We start from the raw sequence: 25,573 nt of genomic DNA on the forward strand, positions 1-25,573 counted from the left end.
CACCTCCCCAGTGTCGTGCTGCTGCTGGCACTGCACCTGTGCGTCTTCACCATGCTCGGGATGCTTCTCTTCACAGGCGAGAAGGTATGGTGCTCTGCTCTGACCCGGCCCGGGGCCTTGGGGTTTGGGTGGACAGGGCGGCCCAGGGGAAGCTTCCAGGTCATTCTGGGGCCCGGTTAGGCTGCCTGGCCTAGCTTGGTGAGCATGGTCGGTGTCGGCCCACCCAGGCTCCGGGGTCTCTCCACGTGGCCGGTCTTCCGTGCACCCCTGATGGGGGCCCCCGGGTGCCCCCTGCCTCGCGGGTTCAGGGCTGGTCTGCCTGGTGGCCCTCCTTCTGTCTCCCCTCCCTGCCCCGTCACTCACCCGGCTTTCTTTGCACCCCTGTTAGATGGAGGCCCCCTCATTCTGGCATTTGGGGCCCTCGGGATGGACTGCACCACCGTCCCTCTCACGGCACCTGCCTGTCCCCACTTCCTCTTCTCCAGCTGTGGGCTTTTGCCCTCCCCCCGCCGCCCCGTCCCCTTCTTCCAGCTCCTCACTGCTCCTTGGCCCCCAGTGGCTTGTTGCTGTGTGGCGGTGTCTCCCACCTGTCGCCCCGGTCCCCCCGCCCCGTGCATCTGTGGTCCAGCGTGTCCCTCCTCATGTCCTGGCCAGGGCTGCTGTCCTCAGGCCTGGAGCTGTCCTGCATCTGTCCTGGGAATGTGGCCGATGGTCAGCCAAGGCCGGTTTTCATTGAACCTGTGGTATTTGGGGATTCAGGCTGTGCTGTCCATGAGGGGGGACTGAAAACTGTCCTTTCTGACTCCGGGAGAGCTGGAGCTGCCGCGCGTGTGTGTGTCTGTGTCTGTGTGTGTCTGTCCACGTGGTTGTGTGGTTGTGTGTGCTGTGTCTGCGTGTGTCTCGGCCAGGGCGGCTGAGAGCTTTTCGCCGTGGTTCCCAGCAGACCCTCTTTGGTGGCCGGTGTCCCTGTGGGTGCGCGGCCTCCCTGAACACTGGCTCTTGGGCCCAGAGGCCGCGACTGAGGTCCTGTCTGTGAGTGCAGAGCCTGCTGGGAAGTGATGGGGACATGGCAGGTCAGGGGATGCTGGCCTCACAGTGGCCACTGGGGCAGAGGCCCGATGGCTCCTCAGAGCTGTCACGTTCGCTCTCAGCAGGACGACGGGCAGGACCAGGAGAGGCTGACGTACTTTCGCAACCTGCCGGAGGCCCTGACCTCCCTCCTGGTGCTGTTGACCACGGCCAACAACCCTGACGGTGTGTGAGGAGTGGGGAGAGGCCCCGGGGAGGGGGGGGGGTGCAGCTTTGGTGGTCGCTGGGCCGCAGAGCCGGGCTCCGGGCCGCGGGGGTGCCGAAGGCCTTTTTATCGCCCCGGGGAGGATGACACTGGCTTCTCTCCCTCCCTCGCTCCTTGGTTTTCTTTCCCTGTTTGTCTTTTCCCTCCTTCTTCCTGCCTTTTTCCTTTGTCTTCCGTTTTTTCCCGTCTCCTGTGCTCGCTTCCTCCCTTTGCGTCTGTTCCCTTCGCCTTGTCTTTCCCCTGTCTCCTGACTTCACCGGGAAGCTAAGAACGCATGAGATGTGTGTCTGGCGGGGCCCCCGGTGGCCTCCTCTCTGAGGCCTGACCACTTTCCCTGTTGCCCCCCGGGCCCGGCCCTGGGTCTCAGGTGGCTGTGGCTGCTCACGTTTGGGGTTGCTGCCGGGGCCTCTCTGTCTGGGCGAGCGGTACGGCCAGGGTGGGGCGCCGTAGGCCTCCGGGGCTTGGCCGTGGCCTGGTTCCCTGGCTGGTGACTTTCGTCTTGGGCGCGGGGGTGATCCCCCCATCACAGAGACCTTCCCGGGAGGGCAGCCCCCGGCTTCCACACCCAGGGCGAGCTGTGCAGCGGGACCCCGAGCGTTGTGCCCACGCGTCCCGTGAGTCCTAGCGAGTCACCCGAGGGAGAGCTGACCTTCCGGTCTGCGGGGAGTTGACAGGGGAGCAGATCTCAGCGGAAGGGAGGAGCAGCCTTGAGAAGTAGTGAGCCCTCCATTCCGAGGGTGTGCAGGCAGAGCCGGGGGTCGGCATTGGGCCGGAAGGCCTCCTGGGTCTCCCAGCCGAGCCCTTCTCCCCTCTGGGAGGCAGACGGCGTGGGGCCGTGAGGGGGTCGGACGGGACGCTGAGGTGGGAGCAGGGTTCAGTCTCTCCGCTTTCTTTCTCCCAGTGATGACTCCTGCGTACTCCAAGAACCGGGCCTATGCCATCTTTTTCATAGTCTTCACTCTGATAGGTAAGTTCCGGTGGGTCTGCAGGGGTCACTCGGGACAAGATTCTGCCCCCAGTGGCAAGATCGCGAATGCTCAGGTGTGAGTGTGCCCCCCCGACCCCATGACCTCCCCCCATGTGCCCTCCCGACCCCATGACCTCCCCCCATGTGCCCTCCCGACCCCATGACCTCCCCTCATGTGCCCTCCTGACTCCATGACTTCACCCCAGTGTGCCCTCCTGACCCCATGACCTCACCCCAGTGTGCCCTCCTGACCCCATGACCTCCCCCCATGTGCCCTCCCGACCCTGTGACCTCCCCCCATGTGCCCTCCCGACCCCATGACCTCCCCTCATGTGCCCTCCTGACTCCATGACTTCACCCCAGTATGCCCTCTTGACCCCATGACCTCACCCCAGTGTGCCCTCCTGACCCCATGACCTCCCCCCATGTGCCCTCCCGACCCCGTGACCTCCCCTCATGTGCCCTCCAACCTCGTGGCTTCTCAGTGTGACCATCTCGTGGTCTTTGGTCTGTGACTACCGATGGCCCCTGTGCCCGTGGCTGGGCAGGCCTGGTGTCTTGCGTGTTCATTGGATGAGGACAAGGCTACGTGTGGGGTGACTGGTGTGCCCCGGGCACCTGACGGGAACCATGAGCACGCCCTGCTCGGTGACCGTCCCTGCCCTTCTTGCCACCCCCCCCCCCCCGGGGGGTTGCTGTGCCCATGTCCCCTCTGTGCCCCTGGATGCCAGCCTGGCCCTGGGCCCCCGGGGTGCTCCCTCTAGACTCTGCCCGATGACTGCGGCTTTTCCCACTCGAAGGAAGCTTGTTTCTGATGAACCTGCTGACGGCCATCATCTACAACCAGTTCCGGGGCTACCTGATGGTGAGCCGGGCCGCTGTCCCTGTTCCCGCCTGAGCAGCTGCCCCTGGAGGCCAAGCGGGGCGCGACCGAGCTGACCGGCCAGGCAGTCCCCGCAGTGAGGGGTGGCCGGCCGGGGGTGGGGTGGCGGCCCCTGTTGGTCTCGGCGCCGCCTCCCATGGGGAAGTGGGAGCCGCGGCACATCCTTGCCGCCCAGGCCGCTTCTAGAGGGAGGCCTCGAGGTCGCCCCTCCCAGGGCAGGCGGCCCCGAGCCCACCGTGTGTGTGAGAGCTGGGGGCCCCAGGCGCGCAGAGCAGAAAAGCACGTCTGCGTGAATTCTGCAGGCCGGGAGGGGTCTGGCCATGTCCCTGGGGCCCAAGGGGGCAAGGGTCGCTTCCAGCCGCAGGCGGGTGGGTGCCCCCAGAGGCCGCTGCACAGGAGGGGGTGTGCGGCCGGGAGAGGCCCGACCCCGGCACTCAGAGCCATCGTCCTGGCTTGCAGAAGTCCTTCCAGACCTCGCTGTTCCGGAGGCGGCTGGGGGCCCGGGCCGCCTACGAGGTTCTCTCCTCCATGAGCACACGGGGAGAAGCCCACCCTCGAGGGTGAGTGCCGGGGCTCCCAGGAGCCCCTTCTCCCCGAGGAAGTGGGGGCGCCTGCTGCCGGGAGGGAACGCCTTAGGGGTGGCGTGCTCTATGGGGCGTTTCCCGGGCACCGCTCTGCCCAGCTCCCTGCGGGCTGGGGCCCGGGCATCCTGAGGACACCGCCTCTCTGGTGCCGCGGGGTCGTCCTCGTGAGCCCCGGAGACCCTGGGCCGGCGGGGGCCGAGGCGCTTTGGCCCTCTCCCCCGACTGCGCCCTTCCCGCGCCCCTGCACTCGGGCGCCCGAACCAGCAGGACCTGGTCTGGAGGTGGTGTCGGTGTGGAAGGCTCCGGCTCGGACGGCTCGTCAGCCGTGGCGCTGCTGTCGTACTGCCTGCCGCTTCCGAGGGCCAGCGCGCTCCTCTCGGGGGCGCGACAGTAGTGTCTCTGGGCATTTTAGACGACAGGACGTCGGAGGGCCTGTGGTCGGCTCTTTCACGGAGGCCCGTGTCATCGCCCAGGGCGGCTCAGTCGCACGCGCACAGCCCAGGCCAGAGGGGCGGGCGCCGGGTGCGCTGCGCTGGCCGGGCTCACTGGGGCGCGGTGTCTTTCTTCCCAGGGTCGGGGTGGACCCCCAGGACTTCCTGCAGGTGCTCCAGAGAGTCCAGCTGGACAGCCACCAGAAACCGGTCATCATGGAGGTATCGGAGTCCCCTCTTCCCCTGCCCTCCTCGGTCTGTGATCTGGGCTCCCCCTGGAGGTCACGTCAGCCAGCAACCCCGCTTCCGCACAGGGCGTCATTTCAGATCAGCCGGGGCCGGGGCCGGCCCGGGGGCCGGTGGGGGCCGGGCCCGGCGCACCCTCCTGTCCTGGGCCCTTCCTCCCCTGGGCCCAGCTGACCCCTGCTGACCTGTGTTTCTGTCCTTTGTAGAAGGTGCGTTCCTACGGTGGCAACCTTCTGTCGGCCGAGGAGTTTCAGAAGCTCTTCAACGAGTTTGACAAAAGGGTGATTAAAGAGGTAACTGAGCCACCTGCTTAGGGCCAGGCCACCCGGGGTGAACGGGGAAGTTTACGGTGCGTGTTGGCATTGATCTCACCCGGGTGACCCTTGGCGTCAGTGCCAGGGATTCTGGCCCCGAGGATGGGGAACGGGAACAGAGGTTGCTGGGCTCTTGGAAACCGGGGAGGTTTTGTTAACCTGATGCTATTCGCAGACCACAGGGACTGGCCTGGGCCAAGCCTGACTCAGGGGAACCTTCTGGATGGGTTTCCCTGTCTGCATGACAGACTCTTACCTACTTCCTGTGTGTCCTTCTCTGGAGCTTCCTGAGTTTGTCCAAAGCGTTTGTCCTTTGTCCTTGACCCTGATTTGTAAAGTCCCCAGACGGGCCTTGGCATCCAGCTCAGCACCGTGTCCAGATGACTGTCCCGTGTTAGTTATTGGCGTGTAATTTACGTACATTTATTCACAGAACACTTTGTGTCTGGTGGTAAACACCTGGCGTGTGTTCAGGGTCCCCCCGGGTAGTCCCTCGTGGTTTACTTAAGCCTCTTAGTGACCGTTTAGGCTCTCTCTGCCTCTCTTTTGGTGTTCAAAGACTGCTGGGATGAATGTCTTTGTGCACCTATTTTCGTGTTTGAGATTATTTTCTCAGGCTGGATAGACTGGGATGAGAGAGAAGGTAGGAAAAGTCGAATCCCAGAATAAGGGGGTGCGGACACCGGAGGGCGCCCAGCGGCCACGTGCCCCCCGTAGGCACGTGTGTTTGAGCACACGCGTGTTCTCTCCCCAGCGCCCGCCGCGGCCCGAGTACTGGTCTCCCTTCCTGCGGAGCGCTCAGTTCCTCTTCAGCCACCGCTATTTTGACTACCTGGGGAACCTCATCGCCCTTGGGAACCTCGTGTCCATTTCTGTGCGTGTGCCCTTGCCCTCGTGTGGACGTGGGAGGCGCCTCGAGCCTGTCCCCCCCCCCCCCCCCCCCACTTACCCCTGCCCCTCCTCCCGGCCCCCTGCCCGAGGTCTCTGCCGGGCCTGGCCGGCGAGCCGCCTCCCGCTCTGGCTCCGCAGGTGTTCTTGGTGTTCGATGCCGACGTGCTGCCCGGGGACCGTGATGACTTCGTCCTCGGGGTGAGCTCTGGGGCCGTGCGGCCGGGGTGACAGCGGCCAGAGGGAGTGAGTGTGCACGGCCTCCCTGCCCCGGGGCCCTCCTGCTGCAGAGCGGCTCCTCCCGTCGCGGGGCGCCCCCAGAGGAGGGGTGCTGGCCCGGGTGAGGCCGGGGGCGGGGGGCAAGGCAGCGGGTGGGGCCACCCCATCTGGCCGCCTTGTCTGGCCCTGGGATTTGAGCTTCTCCATGGCTGGTTCTGAGCCCTTTTTGGAACCGTGAGCTCCTTTCTTAATGTTACGTGGTCGCATCAAACTCTCTAGGAATTTAAAAACAATTTTCCCACGTTGGATGTTAAGCAAAGTAGCAGCCACGCCCCCACGGTACCTAACGACAGAACTCTTAACAAAGCGGGTGTTTTCACGGCGTCGTGAACGATGTTAAAATTGACGCAAACGACTACGTCTTCTCTAATTACGTCGGAAGCTGATTTATCTGGTTTAATGTGCCAGGACAGATTGTGTCCTGTGTGTTACATGTGGAGCAAAACTTACCCTAGTTTCAAAATCGAAACAACGGCTTTTCTGACCTGACGCTTGAAATTCCTGCATTTTGCATTTCAGGAAAATCAGATTTTCTTCTTTCTGTTGTATTTTTTTCCTGGATGACCCCAGAAAGGTTCAGTCTCCTCCTCGTGAATGACACATTCCAGAGGTGGCTGGTTTTCATTCCTGACAAAAGTCAAATTGGATACACTTGATCTATGTTTTCTCTCTTTTTTCTTTTTTTTTTTTTTTTTTCAACGTTTATTTTATTTTTGGGACAGAGAGAGACAGAGCATGAACGGGGGAGGGGCAGAGAGAGAGGGAGACACAGAATCGGAAACAGGCTCCAGGCTCTGAGCCATCAGCCCAGAGCCCGACACGGGGCTCGAACTCACGGACCGCGAGATCGTGACCTGGCTGAAGTCGGACGCTTAACCGACTGCGCCACCCAGGCGCCCCTCTTTTTTCTTTTTTTAAAAGAGAGAGCACACTGGCTCGAGAAGGGGAGTGGGGTGGAGGGGGAGGGAGAGAGAGAGAGGGAGAGAGGGAGTCTTAAGCAGCCTCCACACTCAGTGTGGAGCCTGACGCAGGATTCGATCCCACGACCTGAGCCCTGGGATCGTGATCTGAGCTGAAATCAAGAGTCAGACGCTTAACCAGCATCTCTTCACGGGTGAGCGAGGCAGCACTAGGAATATGGAATTTTTTTTTTTTTTTAATTTTAACGTTTATTTATTATTGAGAGACACAGAGCATGAGCAGAGGAAGGGCAGAGAAAGGGAGACACAGAATCCCAAGCAGGCTCCAGGCTGTGAGCCGTCAGCACAGAGCCCAGTGTGGGGCTCGAACTCACAAACTGTGAGATCATGACCTGAGCCGAAGTCAGTCACCCAACCAACTGAGCCACCCAGGTGCCCTAGGAATATGGCATTTAGACTGGACACCTAGGTGGGGTGACCGCAGCGCTCACCACGCCTCCCCACCCTCGGGACTCCCGTGTCTTACTTCCTGGCTTCAAACACCGGGACCCGGTAGCCTGAGGCCACGTTCAATGCGAAGAGCGTCTCAGACACAGCCCCGGAGGCTGGGAGGGCGCTGCCCACGGGAGTTGTTAGAGGTCCCCTGGAGGTTGGACCGGAGGGGCCAGGGCAGAGACAGCCGGGGGCGCAGGCTCGGGGGGCGGTGCGGGGTGGAGTGTGACCCCGGCCTTGCGGGCACAGAGAGGATGTGGGGTCGGGAGACGTCGGCTGCAGACGTGCGAGTTCTGGAAGCCGGCGTGGGGTTCCAGGCCACCTGAGAGGAGGGTGTGGGGCAGGAGATGCCCCGGGTGTGAGCGGTGGGCGCGTGGGAAGAGGGGAGGCGAGCGGAGGGCGGGTGGCGCGGGCCGGACGCGAGGCAGCTGTGTCCCTTGCAGATTCTCAACTGCGTCTTTATTCTGTACTACGTGCTGGAGCTGCTGCTCAAGGTGTTCGCTCTGGGCCTGCGGGGGTACCTGTCCTACTCCAGCAACGTATTTGACGGGCTCCTCACCGTCGTCCTGCTGGTAAAGTCTGAGACGGGCCGGGCCGCTGGCCTCTCCGGGCGGGCGGTGTGCTCTTTGCGTCTGGCTCTGTGCCGTGTCCCGTCCCAGGTCGTCCCTCGGGCGCTGAGGGCCACAGGGAGCCGCGCTCCGGCCTGCAGGGGCAAAGGGCCGGCTTTCGCCCCGGTGCGCTGCTTGGGGGGGGGGGGGGGGGGGCGGCCAGCGGGGGCCTGCGGGAGGCGGGGTTTCCACTGCACTTGAGTGTCACCGGGCAGGCTGCCCGACCCCTGCGGGGGGGGGGGGGGTCCCGGAGGAACTCACGGTCCCCGCCCTCTGAGCCGGCCCCGGCCACAGACACTAAGGACAGTGGGACCTTGATGTGGGTGGCAGGAGGGGCCGCGGGGGTCAGGCGCCCTTTCCCTAGAACCTGTGGGAGTGGAGGGTCACGCGTGATGTGTGCGTCGTGGCAGCCATATTGGTCCGGCATCTGTTCGTCTTTGATCGGAGGTGTGGGCTCCTTGGGACAGGAACAAAGACGGTCTGAGAGCCGGGCCTCCGGTCTGTCCTTGACCCGGGCTCCTCCAGCCTTTCTGGTGTCCCGCCCTCCCTGTGGATAGGCCACCGCCTCCTGAGACCAGAGTGTGTTTCTCGGCCGCAGGAAGTCCCATGTTTGGAACCAACCCATGGGGACAAGGACAGAGCTCTGACTTCCCCCCAAAGCCCCGCTTGAGGGGGGGCATGTTAGACGCGAGCTTCAGAACTCGTTTGAACCCCCCTAGGCTAGGTTGCTGTAGCGATGCCTTCTCTTCTTTTGTGATTAAAGGTTTTGGAGATCTCAACTCTGGCTGTGTACCGATTCCCACACCCAGGCTGGTATGTGACTGGAGAGAACCGAGGGAGGCTACAGCAACCAGCGCCCTGTAGGCCCCAGGGGTGGGTGGCCCGTGCCCAGGCGCCCTGGCCTGTCTGCTCGGGCTGCTCCAGGGCCCATGGCCCGAGTGTTAGGGAGGCAGGTGGCTCGGAACTTGGCCCGCTAGGACTGTGGCAGCAGGTCTCTCGTTGCTCTTGGGGATCCCGTGACATGTCCTAACTCGCCGTCAGACCGATAGGGTTCCCAGAGCTGTGACAGGCCGCTAGCGGGCAGTGGGCTCAGCCCCGGCACCAGGACGGGGCATGCGGCCCCCGGAGATGCCCCGCGTGCGGCTGGGAGCCGTGTGACCCTGGCTCGTCACCTCCTGCTCTGAGTGCCAGTTTCCCACCCTGTTGGATGGCGGAAGCGGGGGCTGCTGAATCCCCACGGCTGTTGGAGCCCCACCAACCCTGGTTCTGGCCGCATAGCAGTGTGGCTGTCTGGCCAGGGGGTCCCAGAGCGCCTCGAAGTGTGGCTTGCAGTGGCCGTTGGGTCGCGTTGCCCAGAACACAGCTGCCCCAGCCGGGGCCTGTGCCGGCCCCGCCCTCTCAGTGTCTCGGGGGCTGCTTGTCTGCCAGTGGAGTGGCCCGGAAGTGCCAGCGACTCGGCTTAGCTGCCCCAGGGCCAGCTAGGAAGGGCTTTCGTCGGGGACATGGGTTGGGCTGGGGCTGGTGCTGTCCGTGGTGGTGAGCCAGGGCCTGGCAGGAGCTCAGGCCGCCTGGTTTCTCAAGTGCAGTGAAAACCTGCTTTTGTCTGAGAATCACAGGGGAACATTTTGCGTGAGCATGAGCTTCGAGTTGACAAGAGCACAGTAAGCTCCGAGGGACACCTAGGGGGTCAGGCTGCAGGATGGCATCGCAGGAGAGGGCAGAGTCAGGACGGGGATGGTGTCAGGAGACAGGGTCGGGTGATAGAGACAGGGGACGAGGTCAGAGGGAGGGGTTGAAATAGGAGGGTGGTTAGGGGTCAGCGGAGAGGGACGGGACCGGCTCAGGGACCACGTCTCTTCCACTCGGGCTGGGACCAGAATTGGAGTGTTCCGGCCTCTGGAACCTGAGCGTCTGTCGTGTGAGATCGGGGTGCGATGGCTGGGCACCAGTGTGAGGGGCTGTGCCTTGACCCGTGCTGTCCTGGGCCGGCAGGTGTGGGCAGTCCGGGCTCAGCGTGTGCCAAGACGGGGCCCCCCTCCCCCGCGCCCCCCCACCCCGTTGCTCTCTGCGTCTCTGTTTCTCTGTGTCTGAACACACACCTCCCGGTCTTCCTGTCGCCGACGTCTCGAGGCCCTCCCGACCGTCTCCTGTGTGTCTCTCCAGGAAGCCAGAGATGCTGGGCCTGCTGTCGCTGTGGGACATGGCCCGGCTGGTGAACATGTTCATCGTGTTCCGGTTCCTGCGCATCATCCCCAGCATGAAGGTACGTGCGTGCCTGACGCCCTCGCCTCGCCACCCTGCCTTACTGCCCCCGCTGTGGCCTTGCTCTGGGGAGTCGGTGAGCCTGGGCAGGGAGGGACCGAGAGCAGGACCGTCGTCCCCTTGGTCTCCCTGGGGCGTGTCCCCAGCCTTGCACTGCAGCCGGGTGATGCTGGGGGCAGTTCCAGCCCTGCTTTTATGCATGAGGAGAGGGAGGCCAGCGCAGGTGGACCCGTGTGGGGCACTGCGGCCGTCTGCGGCGGTAGCTTTGGGCTCTTTGGGGCCCCTGGCGTTGGTGAGGGGCAGGGTCTGGAGCTCTTGGAACCCGCGTGTTCCCAGGCGTCCTGAGGTTTCTAGAAGGCCCTGGGCGTGGGCTCTCAGTGGCTTCTAGTAATGAGGGGTGAAGGCGGGACGGGCCAGGGTACGCCCCTCCAGGACCCCCAGTGCAGGCGTGAGGTTGGCTGGGGTGCTGGTCTCTGGGACCCCGATGCGGGAACCCGGTGGCTCGTGACATCGACGAGCCTCGTTTTCCCTTAACGTGCCCACAGGGAGGGACACCAGCCTTGAGGGGAGGGCAGCCGGGCAAGCAGGGGATCTAGGCCCAGCGCCCACCTGGCACAGAGGTAGAGTTTGCTCCTCCTGCTTTCCTAAGAGCTTTTCGGGAGAGAAGACTCCAAGGACATCACGCCCCTTTCCACGTGTCTGAGTCCCTCCCCCTGAGCTCGTCTCTTCTTTCTGCCTCGCCGTGCACCTGTCCGTTCTGGGGCTACCTGTTTCCAAGCAGAGCTTCCCATCCGAAGGGGGCCTGGGGCCCTGGGTGCAGCTGGGGGCCGCCGCCCACATGCGTGTGGGGACGCGTGTGCACACGCGGTCCCCTGCGTGTGCGTGATCGCACATGTGCTCGTAACTACACCGCGCATCTCATTACATATTCCTGTGATGACACGCCCGTGCAAGCACACGGTGACCACACGCGGTAACACACCCGTACGTGTAACTGCACGCGTCGTGCACGTGTAGCACGGTAGCCATGCTTAATCGCTTGCGCACACACACACACACACACACACACGGTGGTTTCTGTCATGTAGCATCCAGCGTTAGGATCTAACGCATCACGTGGGGAAATGAACTATTTGGAGAGCTCTTCCCCAGGGCTCAGGCTTGCATGTGAGGGGAGCAGCCCTCTGTGGGTGGGGTGTCTGGTGCATCTCCGGAGCTCCCTTTGTCAGACCTGGTCCCTGGGGCTGACCTTTCTCAGACCTGGTCCCTGAGGCTGACCTTTGTCAGACCTGGACCCTGGGGCTGACCTTTCTCAGACCTGGTCCCTGGGGCTGACCTTTCTCAGACCTGGACCCTGGGGCTGACCTTTGTCAGACCTGGTCCCTGGGGCTGACCTTTGTCAGATCTGGACCCTGGGGCTGACCTTTCTCAGACCTGGACCCTGGGGCTGACCTTTCTCAGACCTGGTCCCTGGGGCTGACCTTTGTCAGACCTGGACCCTGGGGCTGACTTTTCTCAGACCTGGACCCTGGGGCTGACCTTTCTCAGACCTGGTCCCTGGGGCTGACCTTTGTCAGATCTGGACCCTGGGGCTGACCTTTGTCAGACCTGGACCCTGGGGCTGACCTTTGTCAGACCTGGTCCCTGGGGCTGACCTTTGTCAGACCTGGACCCTGGGGCTGACCTTTCTCAGACCTGGACCCTGGGGCTGACCTTTCTCAGACCTGATCCCTGGGGCTGACCTGGCCACCGTGGGCCTGTGCTTGTGTGGAGCCTCCAGACCAGAGAGGAGCAGCCAACCCAGCCTCAGTGGGTCGCTGGGCAGTGTGATCTGAGCCCCCGTGTGCCGTGGCTTCGCCAGAGGACTCGGGATCGAGACACAGCTGCGTCTGGGCGGCTGGAGGCGTCGGTGGGGGGCACGTGGGCGTACCTGGGCGTGCGTCTCTGAGTATGAGTGTGTGTGGCGGGCGTGGATGTATCCGCGTGTGCGGGTGTTTATGGGCGGCTGTGGGACGTTTGTCCAGCTGTGCGTGTAGGGGTGTGCGTGCGCAGGTGGGTAGGTTGGTCGTCCACTGGTCGCGTCCCGCCTCTCCGGGCCAGGGTCTGGGTGGCGGGCAGGGTCGGCATCACCTCAGTGGGACCAGAGAGAGCAGGGCCGTGCCTTCTTCTCGTCCTCAGCTGATGGCCTTGGTGGCGAGTACCATCCTGGACCTGATCAAAAACATGCGGGCCTTTGGTGGGATCCTGGTGGTGAGTGTGGCTGTGGGGGTGGGGGTGGGGGTGAGCCTGAGCTCGGCCGGAGGCCGGGGTGAGCGCGGGGCCGGCCGGCCCCTCCGGAGGAAGGGGGCCCCTGGGTGCGGTGGCCGTGTGTCCAGGCCGGGAAGCCGCGTCGCCTCCTGCCAGTGCAGAGGGCGGACCTCAGGGCTGGTCTGCGGGGAGGGCTGCCCGACCGCGCTCCCTCTCTGTGCCAGAGACCCCGTCGGCCGCTTGGAATCCCTTGCATTTCTCGGATCGTGGGCCTCATTGAGACACTGGTGTCCTTTTCTTTTTTTCTTTTTTTCTTTTTTTAAAAGTTTGCTTATTTTGAGAGAGAGAGAAGGTGGTTGGGGAGACCGAACATCCCAAGCAGCCGTTGTGCTGTGAGCGCGGAGCCCCACGTGGGGCTTTGGTCTCATGAACCGCGAGATCGTGACCTTGGCCCAAATCGAGAGTCAGGTGCTTAACCGACTGAGCCACCCAGGCGCCCCCCGAGACGCTGATTTTAAAAGTATGAGAGGCACTAGGGGTCCCTGCAGACCCCAGAGACCCCAGATGGGGTTTAGTCCTCCCTCCTTGCTGAGGGGGATCTCAGGAGCCCCCAGCCATGTCGGCCGAGGTGCTGCTGGCTCTGCCCTGTGGTCCCGCCCCAGTGGGCAGGGGGGACACCGAAGGCTGCTCTCGGCACGAAGCCCAGCAGTGGGGACGGAGGCCCAGAAGGGACTGGGTTAGGCTGGGCTGTGTGCCCCCTCCTTCTCCTGCTGGGCTCATTGGGGCCAGGTGAGGATGGGTCGGCCGCTGGTGGCCTCGTCCCTCTGTGGCACGAGCCTGCTGGGTGGTGCTCCTTGGAACTCATCACCTCCTGGAGAAGCCTGGCCGGTTCCTACCTGCCTCTCCCTTGGGGCCCCCTCCCCTGGGGCCCCCTTCCCTTAGGACTGGCGTCTGCCTCCAGTGGAGCCCAGAGTAGGGGTCCTTCTTACCTCTTTCCTGCCACACCTGTCCCAGAGAAGAGGCGGACAGCCTTGCTTCGACTTGGCCGCCTCGGTCTTTCCCCTGGGCCCCCAGTTCATCTTTGTGGCTCCCCTGGTGGTGGTGGCTCCTTGCTCCTTCACTGGGGGGCAGGTTGGTGGCCAGGAGAGGGTGCCCGGGAGAAGAAGTCCTGGTGCTCCTGGGGGAGGCCAGCCGTACCCGGGGCTGGGGGCTGGGGGCAGGGCTGGGAGTCTGCTGGCAGGTGGCCTTCACATGCTCAGCCCGGCCCTGTGGGTCTGTGTGCCGGTGGCATTGACCGGGCCCGGCCCCACCTCCCTAGGTCGTGTACTACGTCTTTGCCATCCTGGGCATCAACCTGTTCCGAGGCGTCGTCGTGGCGCCTGGAAACGCCAGGTGAGTGGGGCCTGAAGGTGCCAAAGGGAGTGCGTCTCGGGGTGCGGAGTCTGGGGGTGTGGAGGAGCATGAGCCTGGATGGTGGTGCGGGGGGCGGGCCCCCTGGTCCTCGTTCCTTTGCCTCCCCACCTCCCCTCCCCTCTCCCCCTCCCCTCCCTCACCCAGACTCTGCACTGAGAGCGTGTCTGAAGCCTGCTCAGCACAGCGGCCCCACCCCTGTGCCCCACTTGGGAGCTTCAGGCCAGGCCATGCCCTGGTGGAGCGGAGCACGGGGCCAGACCTAGAGCCGGCTGTCTGGGAGGCTCGGCTTCCCCTGTTTGTCCGCGGAACTCGGCCCCTGGCCGTCCTCGCGGCACCTCCGGAGATGGGGGCATTTCTGTCTCTACCTTCTCGGGCCCAGACCGGTTCCAGGCGTGCAGGGGCTGAGGCAGTGCCGGGGCCCCCGCGTCCGTGTCCCCGTCCCCACCCCTGACCCAGCTTGTCGTGTCCCTGTAGCCTGGCCCCCAGCAACAGCTCGGCGCCCTGCGGAAGCTTCGAGCAGCTGGAGTACTGGGCCAACAACTTTGATGACTTCGCGGTGAGCCCCGCACGCCCTGCTCCGCGGGACCCCTGCCCTCCCGACCCCCTTCCTCTGCCCTCCTGGAGCCCGTGTGTGCGTCCCCGCAGGCCGCCCTGATCACTCTGTGGAACGTGATGGTGGTGAACAACTGGCAGGTGTTTCTGGACGCCTATCGGCGCTTCTCGGGCCCGTGAGTGACCCCGCCCCCGCCGTGTAACTGTGCCGTGCGACCCTGGGCTCGCCAGTCCTGGGGACCGCCGAGGGGTGAGGCTCCTCAGGCTGCTGGGAGCCCTGGGGGCAGGCTGAGGGGAGGAGAGCCTGGAGCCTGGGGGGCTCAGACGGCCCCAGCGGAGGGTCCCGGGTTCGAATCCCAGCCGAATCGCTTGCCGGCCGTGCTGCCTTGGCGATTCGTTGACCGCTTCCGGGAGCCTTGGTCGGGCGGCTGGAAAACAGGACTGGTGGCGCCACAGAGTTCACGGCAGGACTCGCTGAGAGCCGCTGCTTACGCGCCGTCAGGTACGCGGTGCCCCCCGCGTGCGCATGTGGCGTGGGTGGCTCACGGTGGCCCCCACGGCCTTCCTCCTCCACAGGTGGTCGAAGATGTACTTCGTGTTGTGGTGGCTGGTGTCATCTGTCATCTGGGTCAACCTGTTTCTGGCTCTGATTCTGGAGGTATCAGCCGAGGCTCCGTCCTGCCCTTGGGGCCTGGCGCTTCTCGCCCTGGCTGCCGGGAGCCCCTTGGAATGCCCTCGACCCCTGATGTGTGGGGGTTCTCGGCCGCCGGGTGGGCTGGGGGCGGCCATCAGGCGTCTGGCTCCTGCAGGAGCCGGTGGCCTTGCTGGGCCCTGGATCCCAGCGTCGGGGTGAGCTCCGCTCCCTGCCGTGGACGCCTGGCCGACGCTGGAGGGGAAGAGGCTGGTTCGTGTGGGACGCAGACCCACTGGGCCCCCTCTCCCCCCGCCTGCTCCCCAGAATTTCCTCCACAAGTGGGACCGCCGCGCTCACCTGCAGTCCCTTGCTGGGGACCCAGATACGTGCTGTCAGGTGACTGTGGATCTCCTGTTCAGGTGTGTGGATGAGGAAGGGGGCGTCTGCTTGGCTTCTGGGCGGGGAGGGGGAGAGGCTGGGAGGTGGCCGGCAGGCGGGCGTCCTCTGTGACGGTCTCCCCACGAGCCTGGGGAGGTCCCTTGCCTCCCTCCCACCCACTTCTGAGCCGGGACCAGGGCGTGGGCTTCCTCCGCTCCTGCTGCCGGGGCCGTGAGCTCTGTGCTGTTGTCCGGTGGGCGTGTAAGCGACAGGCTCAGCTTCCCTTAGTCTCCAAGCGATTCTCCTGGCGGGTGGAGGCAGGTGGCCCTAGGAATCCTTGCCCGCCCTTCCCCACGGTGGAGGCCATCCTCTGCCGGTACAGGAAGGCGGCGGTCTCCCAGGGACAGGCCAGCGGGGGCGACCCTTCCCCCCGCCCCCGTGAGCGTGTGCTGTGCTGTAGCCGCCGGCTGGCGTGGAGGGGCGTCCTCCCGGGCTTTCAGCACCGTGCTCACATCCCAGACGTGGAAACGCGTCCTCGTGTCCCCGGTCCTCCCCAAGCTGTGCACGGGTCTGAGGATTCCTGAGCGGGGAGCAGGGCCTCTCCGAGTCATGCTCACGCTCTTCTGGAGGCATCCGGGTCACGCTCCGGAGCTCCCCACACGTCTTTCCCTCCCCCCGACTCCACAGGGACGTCCTGGAGGAACCCACGGAGGAGGAGCTGCTGGAGAGGCTGAGCTGTCACCCGCACTTGCGGCTGTGCAGGTGACCCCCAGGTGCGCCGTCCTGGCACGGGCGGCAGGTGGCCGTGTGGCCTCGAGACGGACGCCCGTCGAGGCAGCAGCCCAGGAGGAGAGACTTTGCGTGGCCGGAATTCTCCACTCACGCGAGGCGGGAGCGGAGAGCAGCGCCCTGTTCGCTGCCCGGCGGAACCACCACCTACCAGCGGCTTTTCCTCGCGGCGCCTTGGGCTCCACGCCCGGCCGCTTTCTTTGGTCGGCTGCTGCAGTGAGACTTTGACTTTTCTACACCCGGGTGGAGGGTGACTCCCCGGGACCTTTGAGACCGTCTGGAAAGCAGGAGGCAGTGGCCTTCCTCGTGGGCCCTGCAATTTCCGTGGTGCCTTTGCTGCCGGTGGCCTTCAGGGACCACAGGCCCGCCTGGGGCCTGCACGGGTCAACCGGCAGCTTTCCAGGGCATTCAGTTTGGGTGGTTTTAGAGGAAGAGAATCTTAAGGGTTTTATTGTTTTATGGCTCCCATGAGTATTGATTGGACGGATTTCTTTACGGGTCAGAATGCCCATAGTTTTTATCCTTGCGAAGAGTGAGGTTGTCATTCTTACGTGGACGCAACTCCAATCCTGCTTCTCTGGAGCAGGGTGGCCAGGTAAGGTTGTTTAGGTTGTGCACTGTAAACCTGGCTGCGAGGGTGTGTCCAGGCACTGGAATGTCTCCCCAGGGTGACGGGTACCTTTTTCTAACTTGCATAAAGGCATGTGTAAGCCAGTGGCTCTGCTTTTCTTCCTCTAAGTTTATCTTGAGAGAGAGAGAGAACGCAGGTACGAGTGAGTGGGGGAGAGGCAGAGGGAGAGAAGAGAGGATCCCAGGCAGGCTCCACACCGTCAGCACGGAGCGCAACGCAGGGCTCGACCCCACGAACCGTGAGGTCATGACCTGGGCCGAAACCAAGAGCCGGACGCTCAACTGACTGGGCCCCCAGGTGCCCCAATGGTAGCTGTCCTTTATGTGTCTGCAGGGCGTGTGGCACAGGGGGGAGGCGTGAGTAATGTGTGACAGGCCATATTGCCACTTGAGCCACCATACATCCAGGAAAACCGTCAAGAGTGTTCTCGTTTCAAGGGCCGACTCGAGTGCTTGCTGGGAGCCCCTGCACGTCTGTGTCAACCAGGATTGGAATCCTGGAAAATAATGCCGGGACCGATTAGTGCCGTCTGCTGTGGGCACCGAAGGGGAAGCGAGGGCACGGGTGCTGACTCCACTGCAGGAAGTGATGTCCTTCTTCCCCGTTTGTCTGAGAAGTGGGATGAAGGGAAAGTAAGTTAAACGAAAAAGAAGCTTGTAAAACGTCAAGAGACCCCAGTGCCTGGGGTTGCGTAGGGCTGGCCACGGTTTTACGGACCCACCCTGTACACTGTAATTTCTGATCCTGGAGTCGACCTGGCATCCTGGGCATCAGCGGGCCACACCCCTCAGGTTTGGGGGCTCTTCAGATGCTCTCAGGCTGGTCTTCTCTGCGGGCTGCCTTCTGGGAAGGCTGGTTTTGGGCGGGGAGCCCCTCACGGAGCGGTGGGGTGAGGAGCCTGCACCCGGCTTGCCTTGGCGGAGTCCCGCTCTCTCTGGGGTCAAGGTCGCGGCCCACCCGGTCAGCTGCCCTCTGCACCTGCTGTTTCGCCACCCCGTCACCCCCTCCATCCGAGGTCTGAGCGCCATCTGGTGGCAGGATTGGGTTCCCTTTCATGCACGCTGGAACCCATGACCCCCAGGGGATAGCTCATTGCTTTTCCCAGGCTGGCCAGAGGCCTGCTTCCTCCTGGGATCCAAGGCCTGGGCTGCAGGCTCGTCCGCCCAGAGTGAGCTTCATAGTGGACACTTGCCAGGTGGGATGTCCTTCCTTCTGCCCCGCCCGTGTGCAGGTTCCAGCTCCCACTCGGAAGGTCCCCTGCCTTGTGTTTCACGGCCCGTGTGCAGAGAAGCCCTGTCTGGTCATTACTGTCATGTGGCACGGAATTCGGGTGACCCACGCCGGAGTCTGGGACACGGTGCTGCTCGGAGAGGCTGGCCCCGCCTTCAGGATGGGCCAGCCGAAGGTGGTGCCGTCAATCTGGTGACTTCTGTCCACAAGCTAGTGTCTCTTGGGTGCTCTGGGGCACTGACTGTTCCTTCCTCAGTTTCAAATGGTATCGGCCTCCCAACATTTGTCCCCGCGAGAACGAGGGCTGCGTTCATGGGGCAGCTGGGGCTCCGCTTTCGGTTAAGGGGAGCTGGTGGGGGTTGCCCGGTGCCGTCCGGGGGCTGCACTGGGGAGGACCCATTTGAGGAGGACGCGTGCTCCCATCTCTCAGCCCCTTGCGGCTCTGGTGGGCACCGCTGTTGTCTGTGGCTACCGTGGTCCGGGTCACCCCTCTGTACTCTGGATGGGCGCGAGGTACAGGGGGCTCAGCCCTGCTGGACCCCGGAGTCCCCCAGTCGCATGCAGGAGTCTGGGACACCTGGAGTGGTGTCGCTGCCCTGGTGGAGGTGGGTGGAGGTGGGCGCAGGACGTCACTGGGCCCCGGGGAGCCCCGTGGCACGGGTCAGGCTCCGAGGAGGGGCCCGTGTGTCCGCGGCCTGGGGAGCCCTGGCCTGGGTGTCAGCAGGAAGCTGAATGGAGGCGGCTGGCCCAGTGGAGGGGTCCCCCCGGGGGGAGAGGGGAAGGGGGTGGGGCAGAGTGGTGGGTCCGCAGCCACACGCACCAAGTAGCGGGGCCTTTCGTCCCAGACGCCGGTGGGCCTGGAGTTGGGTGCGGGCAAGGCAGGGACCCGGGTGGGCACCAAAGCCCCCACCTGCCTGGGAGGCCTGAGTCCTTCACGCTGCGGGGGACTTGCTTCGTACCTGCCCAGATCGGGGCCACCAGCTAGCCCGGGCCTCTGAAGGTGACTTCCTCCAGGACCTGGGGTCGCCTGCCTGCCTTCACTGGGACCAGGAAGGGCTGCGAGTGGGCGGGGACTGTCTCCTCTCCCATGGGGGTTCCCCACGGGGGCCCCAGGCCCCTGTCCCCACTGGGGGGGGGGCACCAGGAAGGACACAGCTGCTGTTTCTGAGGCCGGGGGAGGGCAGGGAGGGGCAGGAGCAAGGTGAGGCCGTGAGTTTGGTCGTGTTTAATAATAACGAACTATAGAAATGATCCCCGAAAGTATAGTCTTGCTCATGTTTGATGATGACGTGGAAGTGAACGCAGACTTCGAGAAACGTCACAAGTACAACTTTTCCCGGGATCACTGGCGAGTTCAGTTGTAGTTCCGATCCCTTCGCCTTCCGCACTTGAGGGAGGGTCTCCAACACACGGGGACACTGGGATGGGGTCTCCACGGCTTCCTGCTGGCTGGTGCTCACCCCATGCGTGGCCATTCGGAGCCTCCAGCCCGGACCCTCGGGCTCCGTGGTCATCTGTGATCTCCCCGGACAGGTGACCTCGGCGCTTTGGAAGGTCAGCCGGTGATGGTGATGGGAGGTTCCCAGGCTGGGTTTATGCAGGGTTTCCTCATCAGCGTGTTTCTGCCGTGTCTGTAGGAAGACCAGAGCTGCGTGCCCTGGCAGCTGGTGGGCAGTTTCCGTTTGCCCCGCGGCCGCTGCCCACCCCGTCATCTGCCGTTGGTGGTGCCGGGTCACCCAGCGTAAGGTGGCTCCTTTTCCCTTTGTAACTCAGGGGTGGGAGGAGCTTTGAAGCTCGGCGAGGCTCCAGTTCTCCAGGCTTCGGTCACTTCTTCCCTGCCTTCCTCCGCGCGCATTATCACTTCCTCTGTTCCGTGTGTTCTGTTTAGTCCGTTCCGTTTCACGCCCAGATTCTCATTTGGCCGCTGGGAGCCGCTTCATCTCGATTTCTGTGTCCATTTGCTAGGCACCTGCCGTCCTCTGAGTGCTTCTTTGCTTTCTGGTGCGAAGACACGTTCAAGGCCTCGTGTCACGCCTCCCGTGCCCCAGCCCTGGAAACAGCCGTCTCTCCAAGGACTTGTGCTCCTTTAAGCAAGAACAACATCTGGGAACCAAGATGTGGGCGTGAGGTGCGTTTCCTGCTGTTGGGGTGCTGCTTACCCAGGTTCTCTCTGTAGACAGAGCTGGGGAGTGCATGCATGCATCTGTCTGTGTGTCTGTCCATCCATCCATCCATCCATCCATCCAGCCATCCATCCAGTTGACAACTATGAGATCACCCTGATACCAACACCACAGGGCACAGCTGGTTTTCTCTCTGCGTGGCTCTCAGCCCTTTTCTGAGTGGTTTGTGTTCTCCGTAGCCTGGGCGCTGACTCCATCCGTTCTCTTGTAAATAACTTGCCTCATCCTCCCCACAGAGATGCCCTCCTCACCCCGCAGGGGCGCCCCTGTGGATGCCCTCCAGCCAGAGACCTCCGGGAAAGAGCTTTCCAGATGGAGAGAGAGTACCGCCCGGCCCTTTACCGTTAGGAATAGCGGAATTAGAATCTGGCCAGCTTATTAAAAGCAAATTGAGTAAAAAAAAACAACAAAACAACAAAACAAAAAAACAAACAAACAAAAAAAACATTAGAAGAAACGTATCTTTTTATTCACAAATAACATGGTGGTCCCTACTGAAGGGCTGAGAGCATTCATAATTCAGCAACATGGCTTGCTATCAGATTAATACCCTGAAATCAATTGCTTTTCTAAACACTAGCGACAAGCTGCCCCAAGTTTATTTTAAAGGATATCGGAAGAAATAACTATTCACAAGAGAGCAAAATCCTCAAGATCCTTAAAAATACATTCCCCATACGCAGGAAACCATAAAACCGCACTAAACCCCATGAATGGCCTTGAGCGAGAATGCAGTCGCGTTCTCTTGCTGGGCACCTGTTACGACACAGCGGCCTCAGACGCTCCGCACTTGACCCGCTCGCAGCTCGGCAGGCCAGACGGGCAGGCGCTGCTTTGCGGGGCCCTCTGCACGGCGGGGCTCAGCCCGTGCTCCACCTCGTTGTCCGGGAAGAGCCTGACAGGTCTGCGGTCGTTCGGGTTGTCGGCCGAGTTCCGTTCCAAGGCCATAGGTGATGGTTCTTCCCGTTCCCCGGTTTCCTTATTGGCGTCAGCAGAGGGCTGCTGTTAGGCTGCCTTCACTCTCTGCTCCACAACCCCCAGTCCTCAGAGTCGGCAACGGAGAACCTGCAGTGAATCGAATCCCCTTACCCTTTGTGTCCGGCCCTCACTACGTACAGGCTCGCCTGATTAGGTCAGGCCCACCAGGATACTCCCCCTTTCTTTGAAGTCCACTAGGGTGTCCGAGGGCGAGGCTCACTGAGGGTCTTAGAATTCCGCCTACCACAGTCCTCCTGTTCGTAGCCAGAAAGAGTCGACGTCGTCAACATGTCTGCCTTCCCCAATTAATCCATAGATTTGTCAAGATTCTAAACAGAATGCTCATTTCTTCCACAAAATGTGATGAGCTGAAAAATTTGCCTGAAACTTGCGTGCAGAAAATAGCTAGGTCAGTTCTGTAGAAAAATATGGTTGGAGACCTTGCTCGCCAGTGTCCCTGACTTACCGTGGAGGTGCGGTAACCAAGACCAACCAGCGTGATCCCAGCGCAGGGGTAGATGGAGAGCCCAGGATGGCGGCGGTGAGGCGCTGGGGCCGCTGGGAGGCGCTGTGCACCCCCAGGGGCCAGAGCGGCCTCAGCATCTGTGGGTTTTTGTCCGGCTGGCAGGTGCGGAGTCAGTGGCTGGATGGGGTCCAGGACCTGGGAGCAGTCTGTCGCTGGGACCTGGGAGTGGGGGTTCAAGTGGCTCGGGGCCTTTCATGTGGTTACGTCCTCAGCACAGCAGGGAGGAATCTTGTCTTTCACCCAAACAGCCAGGATTTGGTTTTCTGCCTCAGAGATAATTGGCGGTGCTTGTGAAAAGGTTCGAACGATTCGTTGTCTTAAAAAAAGCGAAAGGCAGGTACACCTCGCGGCTCTTAACGTGTAAGAGGGGGCCGTGGGGCTCCGCAATGCTCCTCACGTCAAAGTGGCCAGCAGGCGCTGTGGGCAGTGAGCGGGGGGCCCACCCCGGCCCACCGATCGCGCCCGGGGCCCCCGCCATTCTGGTGACGGCAGGCCCACACCTGCAGGGACCCCGGCGGCCCGGCTGCGGCCCTGGGTTTGATACAGCAGTTGGCTAATCCGCGTGGGGGGCCTCGGCAACACCTGTCGCCAGGTGAGCCGGACCCGCCTTACCCGCCTTCCTGGCTTTCCCTTTCTCCTCTCAGCTAACGGGCAGGTGGATGGGGGCCCGCTGACGCCAGACTCGGGCGGAGGAGACCATCCTTGGCCGTAGGCGCTGGGCCGGCAGCTCCCGGAATCCCCTGCGGAGGCTCGCTCAGACAGAGCTCTGGGTTCCACCCTGGCCGGTCTGCTTTATGCTGGCTGGGGCGGGGCCCGGGAACCTGCATTTCGACTTCGTTCCCGGGGGGTGCTGCTGGGCGTCCAGAGACCAGAGCCGGAGAGCAGCGGGCTCGGGAAAGAGTTAGCTTCTCTCCCTCCCTTTCCCGGCGGCTTTCTTTCCGGAAGTACTTACTGAGCGCCCATTGTTGCCGTCGGGGAGCTGTGAATAATACTTTGGTGGGGGGCTGTTACGGAGAGGACCTCTTTCTGACTGGTCCCCTCTGGAAAAGGTGCTGGCTTCTCGCGCTGCAGCCGCCGCCCTGGGCTCTCTGGGCTGGCGGAGTCCAGGCAGGACGTGGTCCTCCCGGCCGCCACGACCCCTTTCCTGTCGCCTGGGCCCCAGGTCTGTGCGCAGACTGCCTAACTGCGTATAGGGAATCTGGCTGGGCCCCGATGGGCGCGCTGGGCAAGGACAGCTACCGGGGCCCCTGGACACAAAGGGGGCAGAGATGGGGTGCTGCCCCTACGGGGGTCCCGCCGCCCTCCCCCAGCAACGTGATCCTACTCTCCCCTCGCTGTTCCCTGGCCCTGTGGGGCACTGGGTATTCCCATTCCTTCCTCCGTCCCCAGGCCCTGGTGGTGCTTGTGTGTGGCTAGAGCTTCATACCTAGTCCTGCAGGTGGCTCACGTCAGATGCCAACGTCCACTCTGTCAATGTGCTTGGCAGGACGCCAGGCACCCACGTAAAGTGGGGTAAAAACAGAAACGGCTGGAGCCGGGAGCAGGAGGAAGAGGTTGCCCATACACCCGGGGACCCACTATGGTTGCAGGCCAGCTGGGAGCTCCCTGGCAGCCCTAGGGAAAAAGGGACCGGGTTTCTGCCAGAGGAGGCAGCGGGCTGCTTGTTGGTGGGAGATCTGGTGGGGGTGGAGGTGTGCCGGGCGGGGCCGGGACACGCCCCCTGGATGTGAGCTGTGTGTGACCCACAGCCCTGGCTTTGTCATCTCGTTTCCGGGTCTCGTGAGGGCCCACGAGGTGAAGGATGCGAAAGCACCGTCTCGTCCTTGAAGCAGCAGGCACGTAAATGGTCTCTCAAGGGTCCAAAGGGGCAGCGATAATTAGGAGTCACCATTTGAGAGGTGCTTTTCTGAGCACTGTCCGAAGCAGGGTGTTGGCTTGCTGAATCCTGTGGAGTCACGGGCTGGGGTGCCGCTGACAGGTGGGGAAACTGAGGTGCAGAGGGGCCAGGAAGCCCGTTCAAGGCCACCTGACTGCTAACGGTGCAGCCTCTTCCCTGCGTCCCCCCGCAGCACATCAGCACGAGGACGTGAGTGCCGCGGGCCTGGGGTAGGTGTCTGTAGAGACGGTGCTGTGACATCACGCGTGACCCACACACAGGAGGGTCCCGACAGCCCCCAAGGGAAGTGGGAGGTGACGGCTTGAAGAGGCATGCTTCGGGGGTGGCGGGGGGGGGCAGGCTGGGCTCCTTGCGACTTTCTCCCCTCTTAGCCACTATCCAAAGAGGCTCGGGGCACACGGAGTCCACAGCCTGCGTCTGGGCCCCACCTGCCACACCCTGTGGCCTTGACGTGCAGTGAGGCCTCCTAAGCCCCGTCTCCCTCGGATGGGAAGGGAGGTGGGTGGGGGGGTGAAGTGATGACACCCGAGGAAGCTGATGTGCTGACCCCCGGCCCTTTGTCGAACTGCAGACCTGTGGTTCAATCTCGGAGCTCCTTGTAGGTGGGGAAACTGAGGCACAAGAAGATTTTTGTTCTTGTTTTTCTTTTTCTCTTTTAGGAGCCCGTGCTGACAGGTGGCATGGCGGAAGGTGAGCCCAGCTCTGTCACGAAGGCCGGTGCCCTCGGCCTGCCCTGTGGGTCTTAGCGCCAGGCCTGGAGGCACCCTTGGTTTCTATATGACAAGCGTCTACGTGCGGCTTGCTCAGCGCACAGGCGCGTGGGCTCTGGGCCTCCCCCCTCTCACGGGTGCCCCGTTTCAAACCATGAAGGTAAGATCTGCTCTGTCAGCCTGGAAGTCCTCGTCAGCCACGTGCAGGGAAGGACGGAGGGTATGCGAGGGGCAACCCCGGGGGCCTTCTGGTGGAGGTGGCGGATGGCCCAGGGCTCACTCGTGCGCAGAGCGGAGTGGGGTGCGGGGGGGGGGTGGTGTGGTCACCGCAAAGGAGCCGCGGCTGGGGCTGTCCGTACGATGCCCTGTGGGGCTCTGGCCACAACTCGGGGTTGAATCTTGCCCCCCGTCTTACCCCCTGAGGCCGGCCCCATAGCAGGGCCCCGGGGAGAGGAGATTTGGGGCCCAGGCACGGTTTCCCCGGAGGATGAAGGTACGTGTGGTTCGAGCCGACGCTGGGGTTCTCTCTGGGTTTGCTGGCCTTTCCTCCGCTGGCTCCCTCCCCCGGGCCCGGCACCTCCAGTGACAGGTGCCAGGCCTGTCCTCAGGTGTGACACGTGCTGGACAGCTTGTCCTCCCAGGGGCCCCTCCGGATAGGTCTCCTTTCTGGCGTCCTCTTGCCCCGCACGTGACCCGCATCCGGCCCCACTGACCGGGGAGGCTGGGGTTGCTGCCCGGCTGTCCTGGCCTCCTCGGGCCGCTGTCTTCAGTCGTGGGGGCACACCCGTCAGCCCCCCAGGGGACCCTGAGCCCCGCACGGCGCGTAGTGTTGGCAGCAGAACGGTGAGTGTCCCGCCTCCTCCCCCTCTCGGTGCTCCTTTCCCCTGTGAGCGAGGGGGCTCCAGGGCGGGGGGGAGGGGGGCTGGTTTTCACCCATTTCCTTCGTCACTTCCGTTCGTGTCGAAAGGGTTCCCCCTCGGGTTGTCACACCCCTTGTGTTCAGGCGGAAGCTCATTTACAGCTTCCCGCCGCGGACCGTTTGCGCCGAAACAAACCCGGAAACCTCGAACCTGTGGGTCCTTCCGCTCGATGGCGTGGACGTGGGTGGCTCGTCCCTCTGATGGTGTTGGATGTTTCAGACTATCCTGCCCGGAGCTTTTACGCTGAGAAAGAGGAGAGGGTTCAGGGAAGGACGGGACCCCTGGCGGAAGGTGGATGGTGGAAAAAGTAGGCGTGA

General features: G+C 63.2%; 1 protein-coding gene and 1 long non-coding RNA gene across 9 annotated transcripts in view; one reads left to right on the forward strand and one right to left on the reverse strand.

Moving 5' to 3' along the window:
- Positions 1-25,573, forward strand: part of TPCN2 (two pore segment channel 2) — a 48,608-nt gene that overhangs the window by 11,032 nt on the left and 12,003 nt on the right. The window contains exons 7-27 of one of the 8 annotated variants that reach the window (XR_006714327.1): positions 12-84; positions 1,152-1,254; positions 2,196-2,261; positions 3,062-3,126; positions 3,604-3,704; positions 4,300-4,381; positions 4,612-4,698; positions 5,474-5,593; positions 5,749-5,808; positions 7,742-7,870; positions 8,670-8,719; positions 10,070-10,169; positions 12,347-12,418; positions 13,734-13,807; positions 14,303-14,384; positions 14,474-14,556; positions 14,957-15,038; positions 15,339-15,433; positions 16,080-16,776; positions 20,008-20,170; positions 24,286-25,563. Coding sequence is in view for 3 of the 8 variants with exons in the window: in XM_045486214.1 (XP_045342170.1) it covers positions 12-84; positions 1,152-1,254; positions 2,196-2,261; positions 3,062-3,126; positions 3,604-3,704; positions 4,300-4,381; positions 4,612-4,698; positions 5,474-5,593; positions 5,749-5,808; positions 7,742-7,870; positions 8,670-8,719; positions 10,070-10,169; positions 12,347-12,418; positions 13,734-13,807; positions 14,303-14,384; positions 14,474-14,556; positions 14,957-15,038; positions 15,339-15,433; positions 16,080-16,158 (1,603 nt within the window). In the remaining 5 variants the exon portion in view is untranslated. The other 7 variants (XR_006714328.1, XR_006714329.1, XM_045486214.1 and 4 more) reach the window with 7 other exon arrangements.
- LOC123602046 lies at positions 2,286-2,653 on the reverse strand. Its single transcript, XR_006714332.1, has 3 exons — positions 2,553-2,653; positions 2,427-2,521; positions 2,286-2,364 (listed from the first exon to the last, which is right to left on the reverse strand). It is a non-coding gene; the product is annotated as an uncharacterized LOC123602046 (long non-coding RNA).

The sequence above is a fragment of the Leopardus geoffroyi genome, chromosome D1 (genome assembly GCF_018350155.1).
Source record: "Leopardus geoffroyi isolate Oge1 chromosome D1, O.geoffroyi_Oge1_pat1.0, whole genome shotgun sequence".
Taxonomy (NCBI): domain Eukaryota; kingdom Metazoa; phylum Chordata; class Mammalia; order Carnivora; family Felidae; genus Leopardus; species Leopardus geoffroyi.